The sequence below is a fragment of the Hemitrygon akajei genome, chromosome 10, assembly GCF_048418815.1.
Source record: "Hemitrygon akajei chromosome 10, sHemAka1.3, whole genome shotgun sequence".
Taxonomy (NCBI): domain Eukaryota; kingdom Metazoa; phylum Chordata; class Chondrichthyes; order Myliobatiformes; family Dasyatidae; genus Hemitrygon; species Hemitrygon akajei.
This window is the reverse complement of record NC_133133.1, coordinates 167,234,026-167,251,121: the sequence shown is the minus strand read 5'-3', so window position 1 is coordinate 167,251,121 and position 17,096 is coordinate 167,234,026. Positions and strand designations below refer to the sequence as shown.

At 41.3% G+C, this 17,096-nt stretch overlaps 1 protein-coding gene across 1 annotated transcript in view; it reads right to left on the bottom strand.

Moving 5' to 3' along the window:
• Positions 1-13,247: 13,247 nt before the first annotated feature.
• Positions 13,248-17,096, bottom strand: part of alx1 (ALX homeobox 1) — an 84,430-nt gene continuing 80,581 nt past the window's right edge. The window contains exon 4 of the mRNA XM_073059638.1: positions 13,248-13,602. Coding sequence (XP_072915739.1) covers positions 13,351-13,602 — 252 coding nt within the window. The 3' untranslated portion in view covers positions 13,248-13,350. The remainder of the gene's footprint in view (positions 13,603-17,096) is intronic.

Here is a 17,096-nt window from a genome sequence, read left to right as displayed (position 1 = left end):
TACAAAGCACACATCTTTCCTTTTTCAAGTCAATTACATTTCACATCTTTGAACTAAAACATCTACAGTTCTTTTGACGTTCAGGAAACTGCAAATGTTCTAAATTAGTGGACTCTGCTGTGGAGTCACACTGTGAGTATGGTCATGCATTACCGCCCTGTTGAATCCGGTCAGTTCGCATCAGCTGGTTCTGATGCCAGTGGAATGAGTTGATTACAGTCAAATATTATACTTCCTTAACTAAAAACAGGTGGCTCTGTACTTTTGACATAATTCACTTAACCTGATTGTATTGAAACGATGGGGTTTCATAAACTATTTGAGCTCGCTATCTCCATTGTAGAAAGAAATAAAATTTAAACATCACCTAAGTAAGTATAGAGCAAAAAATAGCTGGACAAGCCCTGTCACAATGCAATTTGGTGAAATCCTGTATTTATAATTAAGCCAACAGTAGCAACAAATAGTTTGCAATGGTAGTGCATCAACTCTGTAAAGAAACAAACTTTTCAAAATTCTGCAGTAAATAGGAGAGGGATCAAAAGAGGTTTAAGAATGATTCCAGGATTGAAAAGCTTATATGAGGAGCATTCGATGGTTCTATGCTTGCACTCCCTGGAAATCAGAAGAATTAAGGGGTGACCTCACTGAAACCTATCGAATGTTGAAAGGCCCCAATAGAGAGGATGTGGAGGGGATGTTTCCTGTGTGGGGAAGTCTAAGTCCAGAGGACACAGCCTCAGAATGGAGGGTCATCCATTTAGAATAGAGATGAGGAGGAATTTCTTCAACCAGAGAGTGGTGAAGCTGTGGAATTCATTGCCACAGGCGGCTGTGAAGGCCAAGTTATTGGTTATGTTTAATGCAGAGGTTGATAGTTTCTTGATTAGTCAGGGCATGAAGGAGTACATGGAGAAGACAGGAGATTGGAGCTGAGAGAGAAATGGATCAGCCATGATGAAATGGCGGAGCCAACTTGATGGACCAAATTCTGCTCCTATATCTTATGGTCTTATACTTTTCTTACTCAATTTTCCCAGGAAGTATTTATGTATAGTGAAATGTTACTATTCAACAGCTTCAGATTCACATTCTGAAATGTCACTCTGAACTTAATCACAAATACAAATTGTCTAAAAAAATTCTATTGAAGACCAAAGACTGGTTGTAGCACACAAAATTTCCTTATCTCCAATTTTTCTTCCAATTACTGTACTCACCACTTAAACCAAACCCACATTACAATCAGATTCTCCGATAAAAAAAAATTCATTCATTGTAAATAAACTTATGAAAATGCCAGCAACACATACAAAATGCTGGAGGAATTCAGCAAGCCTGGCAGCATCAATGGAAAAAAGCGCAGATGACATTTTGGGCTGGGACACTTCATCAGAACTGGGAAAAAATTATGAGGAGTCAGTGTAAGAAAGCAGGGGAAAGGGAGGAAGTACCACAATGTGATAGGTGAAACCAGGAGTGGAGGGGGTGGGGGAAGGAGTGAAGTAAAGAGCCGGGAAGTTGATTGGTGAAAGAGATGCAGAGCTGGAGAAGGGGGAATCTGATAGGAGAGGACAGAAGGCCATCGAAGAAAGAGAAGGGGGAGGAGGACCAGAGGGAGGTGTGTGTGTGTGTGTGTTGCTTGGATTTCCAGCATCTGCAGATTTTTTCTTGCTTGTTATGAAAATGCCAAGCAGAAAAAAGTTAACTGGTCTCTGAAGACTATTAAAAGGGCAAGCTGTTTTGGACTTGTCTCACTTCTCTTGTATTTTTCTGCTCATCATATTTAAAACAGTTAAAATGGGTTGATATAATTGAAAATAGGTCTCTATTCATTGGAGCGTAGAAGGTTGAGGGGGATTTAATCGAGGTATTTAAAATTTTGAGAGGGATAGATAGAGTTGACGTGAATAGGCTGTTTCCATTGAGAGTAGGGGAGATTCAAATGAGAGGACATGATTTGAGAGTCAGGGGGCAAAAGTTTAAGGGAAACACGAGGGGGTATTTCTTTACTCAGAGAGTGATAGCTGTGTGGAATGAGCTTCCTGTAGAAGTAGTAGAGGCCAGTTCAGTTGTGTCATTTAAGGTAAAATTGGATAGGCATATGGACAGGAAAGGAGTGGAGGGTTATGGGCTGAGTGCGGGTACTTGGGACTAGGTGAGATTAAAAGTTCAGCACGGACTAGGAGGGCCGGAATGGCCTGTTTCCGTGCTGTGATTGTTATATGTTATATGGTTAAAAATAAAATATGTGAATAATAAATTAATCCAAAACAGCAATATGCAGCCAAATAATGAAGAGGTAGTTGGTAAATTACAAAATATGCCTGAACTCAATGGTGAGTCCAGGACTCAAACAGATATGCCCATTCTCCTGCACTGTAGCCAGCCAACAGTTCTCTACAGAACTGTCAATTAGTCATCAGATTCATCCAGTCCAGGATTTGGTTCACACAGTTTATGTTGCAATGCACTTTGACCATGCAAATTATTTCCTGGAGTCAATTAACTGTGGTAACTTCCCCCAAATGTAAGTCCAACACTTGGAATTGGTTTGTAAACTCAAAACCAATTGGTTTGAATTTATAAACCAATTCCAAATTTTTTTCCCCAAAAATAATGGATGGAAAGCTTGTGACAGTCCTATAATATTTTTTAAATTTTCTTAGTGATGCATTAAAACATTTCTCAGAAAGTAACTTATTTTGTCTGGGGGCTTAAAAACAGTACATAACATTAATGTGTATTTATTTTCACTTTCTTTCAGTATGTCCGAAAGCACTTTATATCCAGTGAAGTATTTTGAGGTAAAAACAATTTAGAATGTTTAAAAATGGAGCAGCACCAATAATCATCGTTATGATCTGATAATTGTTTTAGTGATCTTTGATGAGGGATAGATTCTGACCACCTCCAAGAGGACCACAACCTTGTCGTAGGGTTTGGAGGCTTGCGTACCTCAGTGACCTGGAGAGCTATGTTGGCTAAAGTCAAAGCCTTGTGCTTTGAGTCTTGATAGGGTCACCCATGCCAAATAGGTCAAAGGTTAGGGGCCAGACTAAGAGTGGTCCACTGGTCCTCCAGGTTCAAGAGTTCAGCTCAGGGCTAACGACCCTGACTGAACAAGATTGTTACAGAACAGCAATGTAGAATCCTTCTATATGTGTGCAATGGTATGGACAGACAGATGGAGGACTTCATTGCTGCCCTAAATGCCAGTGACATAACGGGAAGTAAGTAAGATTTTGACTAGGGCAATAAGACAATTTCCCCACTGATCTTTGAAATAACAATGTTTCATTTGTTCCATGAGAATATAAAAGCAAGGATGTAATGCTGAAGCTTTGTAAGGCATTGGTAAAACCATACTTGGAGTACTGTATTTTGGGCACCTTATCTAAGAAAGGGTGGCTGGCCTTGGAGAAGGTCCAGAGAAGATTCACGAGAATAAATCTGGGTATGAAAGGGTTAATGTATGAGCAGCGAATGGCTCTAGGCGTTTAGAAGGATGAAAATGATATCAATAACTGAAAGACCTAGATAAAGTGAACGTGAAGAGGAAACTTCCTATAGGGTGCAGTCCAGGACCAGGCGGCACAGCCTCAAAACAGAAAGACACCCCTTTAGAACAAAGATGAGGAGGAATTTCTTTAGCCAGAGAGAGGTATCTGTGGAATTCCTGGCCTCAGGTTATTGTGGAGGCCAAGTAATTAGGTATATTTAAAGCAGAGTTGATAGGTTCTTGATTAGTAAAGACATCAAAGGTTGTGGGGAGAAGGCAGAAGAAAGGAGTTGAGAGCCATGATAACACAGCCATGTTGGAATAGCGAAGCAGACCCAATGAGCTGAATGGTCTTATTCATCTCATAGATTCATGTACGTTTTTGGCTTATTTTATTATATTCATTTTTCAAGATCTCAACTATCAAGTTCAGCCTTTATCAGTGGTGGTAGACCTTTTTGAACTGCCGTAGTCCTTCTGCTGATGGTGTTGCCACAATGTTGCTGAGGAAGATGTTACAGCATTTAGACCAACAATGTTGAAAACATGGTGATGTATTTCCAGACTTAGAGATTGTGTGACTTGGAGGGGGGGATCTTCACCTGAGGCCATTGCCATTCTTGTGCTTAGTGATTACTGGTTTGAGAGATACTGTTGCTTAGGTGATTAAATGCGCATTTCACACTGCAGCCACTACAGATAAATGGAGAGGAGAATAAGTGATTGGGTTTCAAACAAGCTGGCTGCTTTCTCGTGGATGACATCAAATTTGGTGTGTGTTGTTGGATATTTCAGCTCCAACACATTACAGATGTATCCCGATAATATTGTAGATGTCCCAGACTTTTACTCCATCCTACCACATAGTTTGCTCGAGTCTGGACACATTTCCTTGGAATGGTGTTGAGATTCCAAGTATCCTACAGGGGTGGACGCTAATGAGAATAGTCACAAAATACTGATCTAGCTTCTATTTGTGATCTCAGCTCATGAACTTATGATATGGATTCCAATTTTCACTCCTGAAAATCGTTCTCTTTGGGTTCACCCAATGCATTCTCCTATTTAATCTACATTGGCAGAGTTTCTCTTTCTTTCACTTGCCTTAGATGTGAATTCCAAAGTGTTAAACACTTCTTTGGAGTGTCACAGTAGCATAATCTGTGGAATTCTTTGTCACAGCTGGCTATGGAGGCCTGGTCATTGGGTATCCAAGATGGCTTCAAGGAACAGTGCCTCAGGAAGGCAGTGTCCATCATTAAAGACCTACACCACCCAAGACATGCCCTCTCCTCATTTTTACTGTCAGAAAGGAGGTACAGAAGCCTGAAGGCACCCACTCAGTGATTCAGGAACAACTTTTTCACCTCTGCCATCTGATTTCTGAATGCACATTGAACCCATGAACACCCTCACTATTTTTTAAAAATTTCTCTTTTTGTGCAACTTATTTTATATTAGCTATTTAATATAGATCTATATACTTAATGTAATTCTGTTCTTTTCTATATTTATCATGTATTGCATTGTACTGCTATCACAAAGTTAACAAAATGCAAGATGCATGCCAGTGATACTAAACCTGATTCTGATTCTGATATTTCAAGCAGAGGTCGATAGATTCTTGATTAGTCAGGGCATGAAGGCAGGAGATTGGGGCTGAGAGGGAAATGGATCAGCCATGATGAACTGGGGGAGCAGACTCAATGGGCCAAAATCTGTTCCTATAACACTATTAGAGCTCCAGTGATCACTGTTCAGCGTTTAATCCCCATCACTGCCTTTAAGGAGTTTATCCATTCTCCCTTTGACCACTTGGGTTTCCTCCAGGTGCTGCAGTTTCCTCCCACATTCCAAAGAGGTATGGATTAGGGTTAGAAAGTTGTGGGCGTGCTATGTTGGTGCTGTAAGCATATGGGCTGTCTGGCACAATCCTCGTTGATTTGATTTGAAGCAAATGACACATTTCACTGTATGTTTCAATGTTTTGAGGTACATGTGACAAATAAATCTCTTCTGTGCTGCACACGTTTGCGTTATTTTGTCATAGAGTTATAGAATCATAGGGTTGTACAGTGTAGAAATAGACCTATTGGTCAACCATGTCTATACCAAACCATCATGATATCTATATTAGTCCTATTTCCTGCATCAAAGCCAAACCCCTCAAGGTGTTCATGGACCCAAGATGCACTGCAGATGCTGGAAACTTAGAGTAATGCACGCAATGTACTGGAGGAGCTCAGCAGGTTAGGCTACATCCTTTGATGGGAAAAATTAGTCAACATTTTGGGCCGAGACTCTGCATCAGGACTCACGATAAAGGGTCTTGGCACGTAGTGTCATCTGTTTATTCCCATCCATAAATTCTGCTTGACTTGCTGAGCTCCTTCTTTCTTATATGGGCGTCACCAGCTAAGCCAGCATTTATTGCCCATCCCTAGTTGCCCTTGAGAAGGTGGTGATGAGCTGACTTCTTGAACCGCTGCAGTCCTTGAGGTGTAGGAACACTCACAGTGCTGTTAGGGAGGGAATTCCATGATTTTGACCCAGCAACAATGAAGGAACGGTGATATGTTTCCAAATCTGGATGGTGAGTGACTTGGAGGGAGATTTCCAAGTGGCGGTATTCCCAGGTATCTGCTGTTCTTGTCCTTCTAGATGGTAGTGGTCGTGTGTCTGGAAGGTGCTGCCTTAGGAACTTTGATGTGTTGTTTCAGTGCATCTTGTAGATAGTTCACACTGCTGCAACTATTTGTCGATGGTGGACGGATTGGATGCTTGTGGAAGGGGTACCAGTCAAGTGGGTTGCCTTGTACTGGACAATATCAAGCTTCTTGAGTGTTGATGGAGTTGCACTCATCGAGGCAAATGGCAAGTATTCCATTACACCCCTGACCTGAGCACTGTAGATGGTGGACAGGCTTTGGGGAGTCAGGAGGTGAGTTACAGGCTGCAGGATTCCTAGCCACACATGCACTCCTCGAGTACATGTGCGTACTTCTCAATGAAACTATCATTTTGAGCTGCCAAGTGACCAGTGAGCCTGCATTTCATACCAGTTCTTGATTAGGACGATCTGTCTCGATTGTTTTCTTGAACTATCACCAGCATACAAAACTCATGAAGCACAAACAAATTTATTTGTTGGGCGCTGTTCAGGATGTGATTTATAGTTTATATTTATCCAGAAAAACATTATCATCGACACAAGGAGCCCATATGTGCAGATTTAAAGAGCATGCTCATATCCCAAAGAGGCTGGGAAATGTTGCCTGGTGGTATGTAAAGGCAAAAGAAGCAGTCATGTACCCTCTCCCTGAATGAATCATCCAATTAATATCACTTCCGTGCTCTTTATAGTCAGATTTGTGCTTTGTTTTCTCTTCAAAATTATATCCTATTCTCTTTAAAAAGTTATTGTTAGGTCACCCCCCCCCCCCACCACCCTTTCTGGCAGCGTGTTCTATATCTGTATCTTCTGCTTATTCTCCCCCCTCCAGATGCAAGCTTATTGTTTTTTGCTTGGTTATTCCATCAGGATATTACTGGGCACTTTTCCACTTGCTTGGTGAGATGCCAGTTACATTTAAACAGCTTGGGTTAGAGCTCAGTTAATTCTGGAACATAGGCCCTCGGTCCTCCTGCAAAGCATGTGACTGGAGCCAGCAGTCTCTGCTCTGTAAAGCACACTCATAAACACAAGAGGTTCTGCAGATGCTGGAAATCCAGAGCAACAGATGCAAAATGTTGGAGGAACTCAGCAGGTCAGGCAGCATCTATGGAAAGGAATAAAGAGTCAGTGTTTTGGGCAGCTCCCTTCATCAGGACTGGAAAGGAACGAAGAAGCTGGAATAAGAAGATAGGGGAAGAGGAAGGAAACATGCTTCCTTCCAGTTCTTGAGAGAAGTGAATTGGGAGAAAACTGGCCTTTATAATGCTAGGAGCATCAGATAGATCTGTCTGGTCTTTAGCATTCACAGACTCGTCTGTAGCACCACAGGGGGACAGGATGTTAATGGAATCTTAGTCTCTTTTACCTTCAGCCATTTATCTTTTCCACCTATCACCTCCCAGCTTGTCACTTTATTTCTGTTGTAATGTCAGTATTATTAAAAGTAAGTTAATACTAATCGGGAAGCTGTTGGTAACAAGAGAGTGGTTCTGGGGTTGGCGGGGTTTTACTTCCGGTATGCATTGTATACAGTTCCACCACCCATGCCGCACGAGGTACCTGAAAGCCTCTGTATTGTAAATATCATTTGTCATCCCACATAAAGATGCTCTGTTGGCCATAAAATTGTCGAGAGGTCCTTTTGTAAAGTAGAAGTTACCACAATTCCCCCTCCCCCTCACCCTGGTCTCACCTAATACCTGCCATCTTGTACTCCTTACTCTGCCCCACCTTCCTCTCCAGTCCTGACAAAGGGTTTTTGTCAACTGTTTTAGTCCAAACTGTTTTGGTCCAAACTGTCAACCCCTCCATAGATGCTGCCTGACCTGCTGAGTTCCTCCAGCATTTTGCGTGTTATTTGCCTCCCATTACTGATTCCTTTACTTTCTGCCATTGACCACATTTGGATGTGATGGGATTACAGAGTTTAAATCTGCTCATTTGATTACATGGCTCTGCCTGCAGAGTCCTGCATTGTCTCTTCCCTCGGTGCTGCTTGACCCCCCCGCACTCTCACTGTACTGGGGTTAATAGAAGTGGTAGAATAAGGGCTCAGTGAGGAGATGACCATATGCAACTACACAACTAATGCACAAACATCCAGATTAGGAGTTGGAGAAGGACACTGGCCCTGGAGCCACTCTGTCTTTCACTAAGATTTTAACTGATAGATACCAGAATCAGAATCAGGTTTAATATCATCGGCATATATTGCGAAATTTGTTAACTGACCAGTACAATGCAACACATGATAATACAGAAAAAACTGAATTACAGTAAATATATTAAATAGTTAAATTAATTAAGTAGTTAGAAACATAGAAACCTACAGCACAATACAGGCCATTTGGCCCTCAAAGCTGTGCTGAACATATCCTTACCTTAGAAATTATCTAGGATTACCCAAGCCCTCGATTTTTCTAAGCTCTATGTACCTATCCAGGAGTCTCTTAAAAAACCCTGTCATATCCGCCTCCACCACTGTCGCTGGCAGCCCATTCCACACACTCACCACTCTCTGCATAAAAAAACTTACCACTGACATCTCCTCTGTTCCTACTTCCAAGCACCTCCAAACTGTGCCCTCTCGTGCTAGCCATTCCAGCACTGGGGAAAAGCATTTGACTATACACATGATCAATGCCTCTCGTCATCTCAATCAGGTCACCTCTCATCCTCCGTCGCTCCAAGGAAAAAAGGCCAAGTTCACTCAACCTATTCTCATAAGGCATGCTCCCCAATCCAGACGATATCCTTGTAAATCTTCCACATCCTTCCTATAGTGAGGTGACCAGAACTGAGCACAGTACTCCAAGTGGGGTCTGACCAGGGTCCTATATAGCTGCAACATTATCTCTTGGCTCCTAAATTCAATCCCATGATTAATGAAGGCCAATGCACCATATGCCTTCTTAACCACACAGTCAACCTGTGCAGTAGCTTTGAGTGTCCTACGGACTTGAAACCCAAGATCCCGCTGATCTTCCACACTGCCAAGAGTCTTACCATTAATACTATATTCTGTCATCATACTTGACCTACCAAAATGAACCAACTCACACTTAACTGGGTTGAACTCCATCTGCCACTTCTCAGCCAATTTTTGCTTCCTATCAATGTCCCGCTGTAACCTCTGACAGCCCTCCACTCCATCCACAACATCTCCAGCCTTTGTGTCATCAACAAGTTTACTAACCCATCCCTCCACTTCTTCATTCAGGTCATTTATAAAAATCATTAAGAGTAGGGGTCCCAGTACAGATCCCTGAGTCACACCATTGGTTACCAACCTCCATGCAGAATATGACCCATCTACAACCATTCTTTACCTTCTGTGGGCAAGCCAGCTCTGGATCCACAAAGCAATGTCCCCTTGGATCCCATGCCTCCTTACTTTCTCAATAAGCCTTGCATGGGGTACCTTGTCAAATGCCTTGCTGAAATCCATACACACTACATCTACTGCTCTACCATCATCAATGTGTTTAGTCACATCCTCAGAAAATTTAATCAGGCTCGTAAGGCATGACCTGGCTTTCACAAAGCCATGCTGACTACTCCTAATCATATTATACCTCTCCAAATGTTTATAAATCCTGCTCCTCAGGATCTTCTCCATCAACTTACCAACCACTGAAGTAAGACTTACTTGTCTATAATTTCCTGGGCTATCTCTACTCCCTTTCTTGAATAATAGAACAACATCCACAACCCTCCAATTCTCGGGAACCTCTCCCATCCCTATTGATGATGCAAAGATCCTCGCTAGAGTCTCAGCAATCTCTTCGCTCACCTCCCACAGTAGTCAGGGGTACAGCTCATTCAATCCTGGTGACTTATCCAACTTGATGCTTTCCAAAAGCTCCTGCACATCTTCTTTCTTAATATCTACATGCTCAAGCTCTTCAGTTTGCTGTAAGTCATCACTACAATCTCTAAGATCCTTTTCCATAGTGAATACTGAAGCAAAGTACTCAATAAGTGCCTCTGCTATTTCCTCTGGTTCCTTACACACTTTTCCACTGTCACACTTGATTGGTCCTATTCTCTCACGTCTTATCCTCTTGCTCTTCACATACTTGTAGAATGCCGGGGTTTTCCTTAATCCTGCCTGCCAAGGCCTTCTCATGGCCCCTTCTGACTCTCATAATTTCTTTCTTGAGCTCCTTCTTGCTCGCCTTATAATCTTCTAGCTCTCTATCATTATCTAGTTTTTTTAAACCTTACGTAAGCCCTTCTTTTCTTCTTGACTAGATTTACAACAGCCTTTCTACACCGCAGTTCCTGTACCCTACCATCCTTTCCCCTCTCATTGGTACGTACCTTTGCAGAACTCCATGCAAATATCCCCTGAACATTTGCCACATTTCTTCCATACATTTCCTTGAGAACATCTGTTGAGAACACCCAATGAGAGATCTGACACTTGAGCCAGTAAATTTCCCAATACCAGATTAAGTACAGCCTCTCCTTGTGTAGGCTTATCTACATATTGTGTCAAGAAACCGTCTTGAACGCACCTAACAAACTCCACCCCATCTAAACCCCTCGCTCTAGGGACATGCCAATCAATATTTGTGAAATTAAAATCTCCCACCACATCAATCCTGTTATTATTATCAAAAATAAAAATAATAAAAAAGTAGTGAAGTAGCGTTCAAAGGTTCAATGTCCATTCAGAAATCATATGGCAAAGGGGAAGAAGGTTCCTGAATTACTGAGTGTGTGAATATCAACTCTACGTTCCCACCCACTCTAGTAACTTCCTTGGTCCTGGTGATGGCTCAGTACTTGACAGAAACACAGTTTTAAATGGCTGGATCTATTCCACACTGAACAGTGATTATGCCACATGAACATAATGGCCATGCCTTCAGTAGAAATACTCAGGTTTAATGCAGTTTCAAAACCATAATTCAATTGCAACAGTGACAAGTCACATCAAGCCACTGAGAAAGCAAAAACGGAACAATTTACCGGAAGAACTCAATGGGTCAGGCAGCATTTGTGGAAAAAGTTTTTGTAAACTTCTCTGTCCACTAACTTGCCATTGTCTTAATATCCTTCATGCTTAGAGCTACACTATTCAGGACAAGCAATTGGAGTTCAATTCTCCTGCCGGTAAGTAGTTTGAACATTCTCCCTGTGACCATGTGTGAACAAAAATTATGATAAAATCTTTTATGTATTCTTTCCTGGTTCAGTGCAGGGTATTTGCAAATAAAGGAGATGGCGCATGTGTTTAAGGCAAGAAGAAAACTCTTTATCGGAACTAACACAAATACAATACAAAGGGGAAAACATCTCTACAGCAGTACAGAAATCAAAATAATACTTATCATCCTCTAAATGAGCTGATCTATGGAATGCCGACCAACTTCCATGCAGCCTATTCTCTCTCTCTTTCTCTCTCTCTCCCTCTCCCTCTCTCTCCCTCTCTCTCTCTCTCTCTCTCTCTCTCTCTCTCTCTCTCTCTCTCTCTCTCTCTCTCTCTCTCTCTCTCTCTCTCTCACTCTCTCAATGCACTGTTCCTTATCTTTGCACGGCCCACCATTGTGACCCAGCCTAGGACAAAACTCTCTTCCCCTTGCACCAAGAGGGTAGCCCTTTTGATACCCTTCAAAACCCCTTACACTGGTATTTTTTCATGCACCTGGTACATATACCTGCACAATGATCTCACCTTCCCATGAAGAACATGTTTTCTCACCACTTTTAGGGCTGTAAACTTGTACTCCCTTAACTTTCTCAAACATTCCTGCGGACTGTTTCTCTTGTACTTTCTCAAAACAATCCCACTCCAAGCTAACACCATATTGCGTTACAACCTTCCACTGTAGACCAAGGAGGGATCATATTTAACATTTTCCTTACAGCATGCGTGCTTCCTCTGGCTTCTTTGGTCCTATCCCACATTCCAAGGATGTACAGATTAGGGTTTGTAAATTAAGGGCATACGATACCAATGCTGGAAGCACGGTGACTCTTGTGGGCCACCAGCACATCCTCAGAATGTGTCGGTCATTGCCACAAAAGATGGATTTCATCTTGTGTGTCATTTTACATGTGACAAATAAAGCAAACCTTTTGCAATCATCCATATTGCTCTTGCTCTAACCAATTAAAGAATAAAAAGAAATCCTGAAGTGGACTAGAATACATATTAAAAGGAGTGCCAAATGCTATTTCTAACACGTAGATAGAGATTAAAAGCACAATTGTTATGCACTTGCACAAACTGAAAAAAGATTAATTTTCCATTATTTAAATAAAAATACATCTGATACATCAAACAAGAAATGAAGTATCTTCTATGATAATCGTTGTTTTTACAATCTTCTTTCAAAACATGGGCATCACTCTGCGTTTTTATATGGGAAGATTAAGATGGTCTCTTTGAAAGTTTTATTAGCACCTTGATGGCCATGCTCCCAGTCAAATAAGAAGATCACAAATCATGTGAGTAACGTCTTGTGTAGTGTGGAATATTAGCAGAGTGCATTAGTCAAACTGACCTGGATAAGATAACAAGCAGAGCAATAAATATCAAATTGATGTCAAATAAATTTTATATATTGCTTCAGCAGAGCAACAGATAATAAAAAAATGAAGGAAGGAATGAGCAGTCTAGAGCAAAGGGTGTGATGTGACCAATATCTCTTCTATGGTTTGCACAGGCGAAGGAGTAGAGAAAGACCAAGGGCGGTACACGTTTCTTTCCACTCTGCCGCTGAGAGTCTGTTTTAAACCACAAAAGAAAGTTCAGAAATGGATAATGGGATAGTATGATAGTCTTGTGGTTGCCGTTACACTTTACAGTGCCAGCCGTATGATCAGGATTCAATTCCCACCGTTTTCTGTAAGTCTAGAGGTTCTTCCCGTGAGCACGTGGGTTTCCTCCCACATTCCAAAGGATGTACAACTAGGGTTAGTAAGTTAACTTCATACTATGTTGGCACCGGACACTTGGTGACACTTGTGGGCTGCCCCCAGCATAATCGTACGTTTACACAAAGAATGCATTTCATGGCATGTTTCAATATTTATTCATTCATTCATTACACTGAACCGCAATTTTTTCCAAAAGTGTGGCTTCCTCAGAATTTGTTTTTGTTTATGATCATTTCAGACTACTTGTATCACATAGGAATCTGGAGAAACAAGAAATTAATTTTTATTGAATAAATACATTTATTTGCATAACAATGCTAACATTTTGCAATAGTTCAACTAAGCTAAAAATGTTTTGTTGATGATTTTCATTTGTACTCAGTGTCTGAGGCTCCTTGCTTAAGTGTCCAACAATAATCAGACAGCATTGATGGATTCCAGTTGCCCTGATATCTTTTCTCCATGACCACAATGTCTTGGTGAAACCTTTCACCATGCTTGTCACTGACAGCGCCAAGATTCGCAGGGAAGAAGTCTAAATGGAAATGCAGAAAATGAATCATTGGTGACATCTTCATGAATCCTGATGGCTTTATAGGCTTGAAGCATGTTGTCAACCAATTCACATAGTTTGGTGCTCCGTAGTTGCCAAGAAAATTCCCTTGTATGCCTTCCATGCAAGTCTTCCCGGTCCCACTACAAGTTCTTCGAACATGGTGGCATGGTAGCTTAGTTGTTAGCACTACCCTTTACAGTACAGGTGACAGGGTTCAATTCTTGTCACTGCCTGTAAGGAGTTTCTATGTTCTCACCTAGACCGTACAGGTTTCCTTCAGGTGCTCTGACTTTCCTCCCACAGTCCAAAGATGTACCGGTTGGTAGTTTAATTTACATTGTAAATTCTCCCATGATTAGGGTAAGATTAAATCAGGGGATTGCTGGGGGGCATGGCTTGAAGGGCCAGAATGGACTATTCTATGCTCTATCTCAATAAAAAAATAAAATAAAATAAATTGCCTGCATCATTGATGACCTGTTTGATTTGTGGATCTTCCTTAATTTTGGCATCAGTTATTCCGGGAAACACTTGTCTAAAATATCAAAATCTTTCATGGAAATTTATAGCCTTTCTAAAACCTGTCCTCCCAGCTTCCGCCCAGCCTAAGCATGGTCAAGCATACCTGGACAAGATAGAAAATGTTTCAGTTTACATTGTGGGCAACATTTTGGTTGACTTGAATTATGAATTGTATTAACAAATAAGAGCAACTTTAAAGAAAATTGTGCATGATGGGTAAAATTTCATGGTGATTTTCGTGATCAGCAGTGCAAAATCTATAAGATACACACAGAATATGCAGGAAGCAAAATCTTTGTTGTCCAGTGTTAAGTGCCAAGTAGCAAGATGTGGGTGATCATGGTCTTGATCATAATTGTTCTTGGCAAACTTTTCTACAGAGGTGGTTTGCCATTGCCTTCCTCTGGGTAGTGTCTTTACAAGACAGGTGGCCTCCAGCCATTATCAATACCCTTCAGAGACTGTCTGCTGGGTGTCAATGGTCGCATAACCAGGACTTGTGATATGCACCCACTGCTCATACAACCATAAACCACCTGCTCCCATGACTTTACATGACTTTGAGGGGGGTGGGTGGGTGGCAGGTGCTAAGCAGGTGCCACACCTTGCCCAAGGGTGACCTGTAGTCTAGCGGAGGGAAGAAATGCCGTGGAATGCATGAGTCTTCTTTGGGTCCTCCAGTTTCCTATCACACTCCAAAGGCATACTGGGTAAGTTAATTGGTCATTGTAAATTGTCGCAGGATTAGGTTAGAGTTAAATCAGGTTGTTGGGGGTTGCTGGGCAGTGTGGCTCATTGGGCCAGAAGGTCCTCGTACACACTGTATCTCTAAATAAATAAACAAATAGATTTTCAGGGGTTTTCACACAGAATAGTCTCTGGAGTTTACAGAGAATGGTGTGAATGCAAATATACATCCAGTGAGTAGAAGTTCTGTGGGCAAAAATGCCTCATTAATGAGAGAGATCATAGGAGAATAGCTGGATTGTTCCAAGCTGACAGGAAGGCAGCAGTAATTCAAATAACCACACATTACAACCATGGTGTGCAGAAGACTGTCTCTGAATACACATCAAATCTTGAAATGGAAGGGCTCATCAATAGAAGACCACGAACCTACACTCAGTGGCCACTTTATTAGGTACAGGGTGTACCTAGTCTTCCAAGAGGATCACAACCTGTCATTAGGTCTGGAGGCCTGCGTGCCTTAATGACTTAGAGAATTATGTTGACTGGAGTCAGGCTCTTGCTAGGGTCATCCATGCCAAACAGGTCAAAGGGTAGAGCCCAGACTAAGAGTGGTCCACCGGTCCTCCAGGTTTGGGGGTTCAGCCCACGGCTGACAACCCTGACTGGTAGAATAAGATTGTTATGGAGACAACAATGAAGAATCCTTCTACATTTGAGTGTAATGGCATTCCTGAGTCTCCACCTGGGACTTGCATGACTGACTGTAGTGAAAACCATGAGGAAGCTACTGAAAGATGAAGGAAGCCCTAATCACCGCCAGAGATGGAGGTCCTTCACTGCTGCGCTAGACACCAGTGGCATTGATTCTACTATGGGCGCTTTTCTTAATTGTTATGAACTGTACTTTTGATATGTTTGTTTTGCACTGTATAAACCTCTTCTTTTATTTTTTTTTGTTTTGTTGCATTGTAAAAACTCATAAAAATTTAATAAAAAAACAGCAGTGGCACAATGGGCAGTAAGTAAGCAAATTTCCTAGTAAAGTTGCTACCAAGTGTATATTAGAAGCTGGTTTCAATATATCCAAATACGAGGCTTCAACACTGAGTGATAAAAGATTTCCATTTTAATAAAATCATCTGATGCATTTAGCGTTATGCTTAAAGCCAATGTTTTTGTGTTTTACTTCAGGAAACTATGTATTTATTTATTTATTGAGACACAGTGCAAAGGAGGCCTCTCCTACCCTTCAAACCACGCTGTCCAGCAATCCCCCAATTTAATCCGAGCTTTATCATGGGACAATTTGCAATAACCAATTAACCCACCAAATGGTACATTTTAGACTATGGGAGGAAACTGACATAGTCACGGGGAGAATGTACAAACTCCTTACAGGCAGTGGTAGGAATTGAACCCAGGTCATCTGTACTGTAAAGCATTGTGCTAACCACTAAGCTGCCATGCCACCAATGAAAGTTATATTTATAAAATCTAGATTTAAAGACTTCTTGTTCACATCATACACTTACATCACAGTTGTACATCCACCCATCCACTATCAGTACTTTCACAAAGGGATGTGATAAATAATATTTAACTATAAAAAGCAATTCATTTTACATTGAAGCATCCCAGACACACCATTCAATAAATTATTTTCAACCACAGTGACTTTTATGTGGTTTTATGTACTTTTATTCAACCTATGATGTACTTGTCCGAAGAGCACTTCTTCTAATAGTGTCAATTGTGGGAGGAGTATTGATTAGCACTCAAGATGGATAAGCTAATAATCTTCAGCCAGCACCATAACAGGTTCAATGGTTAAAGCAGGTGGGCAGTACGTCTGTTTCAAATATCATCTGCCAGTCAATATCTCTGAGAATGCAGCATTCCCTGCTCTCTCCACTGAAACGTCAGTCTGGATTATGATTTCCAGTCAATGATATAACATAACTGGAGCTCAGGGGAACAGAAATTGTATTATAGCTTTAGAATGAGGGCACGCAGTTCACATTTATTAGAATGATACCTGGACCCCAAGGATTGCTGGAAATACTACTCAGTAATTTGTCTAAATTGGCCTCTTTTTAACAAAATGCTTCACTGCCAGACCTACTCTTACCACATAAATCAATATACGAAGCTTTTGGATTTCAAATTGTCAGTTGCCAAGCTCTATCAAGGTAATTTCTTAGCATATCATATTCCAATACTTATAGGTCCTTTGCCCAAGTGACTTATTTTCCTAATTCCAG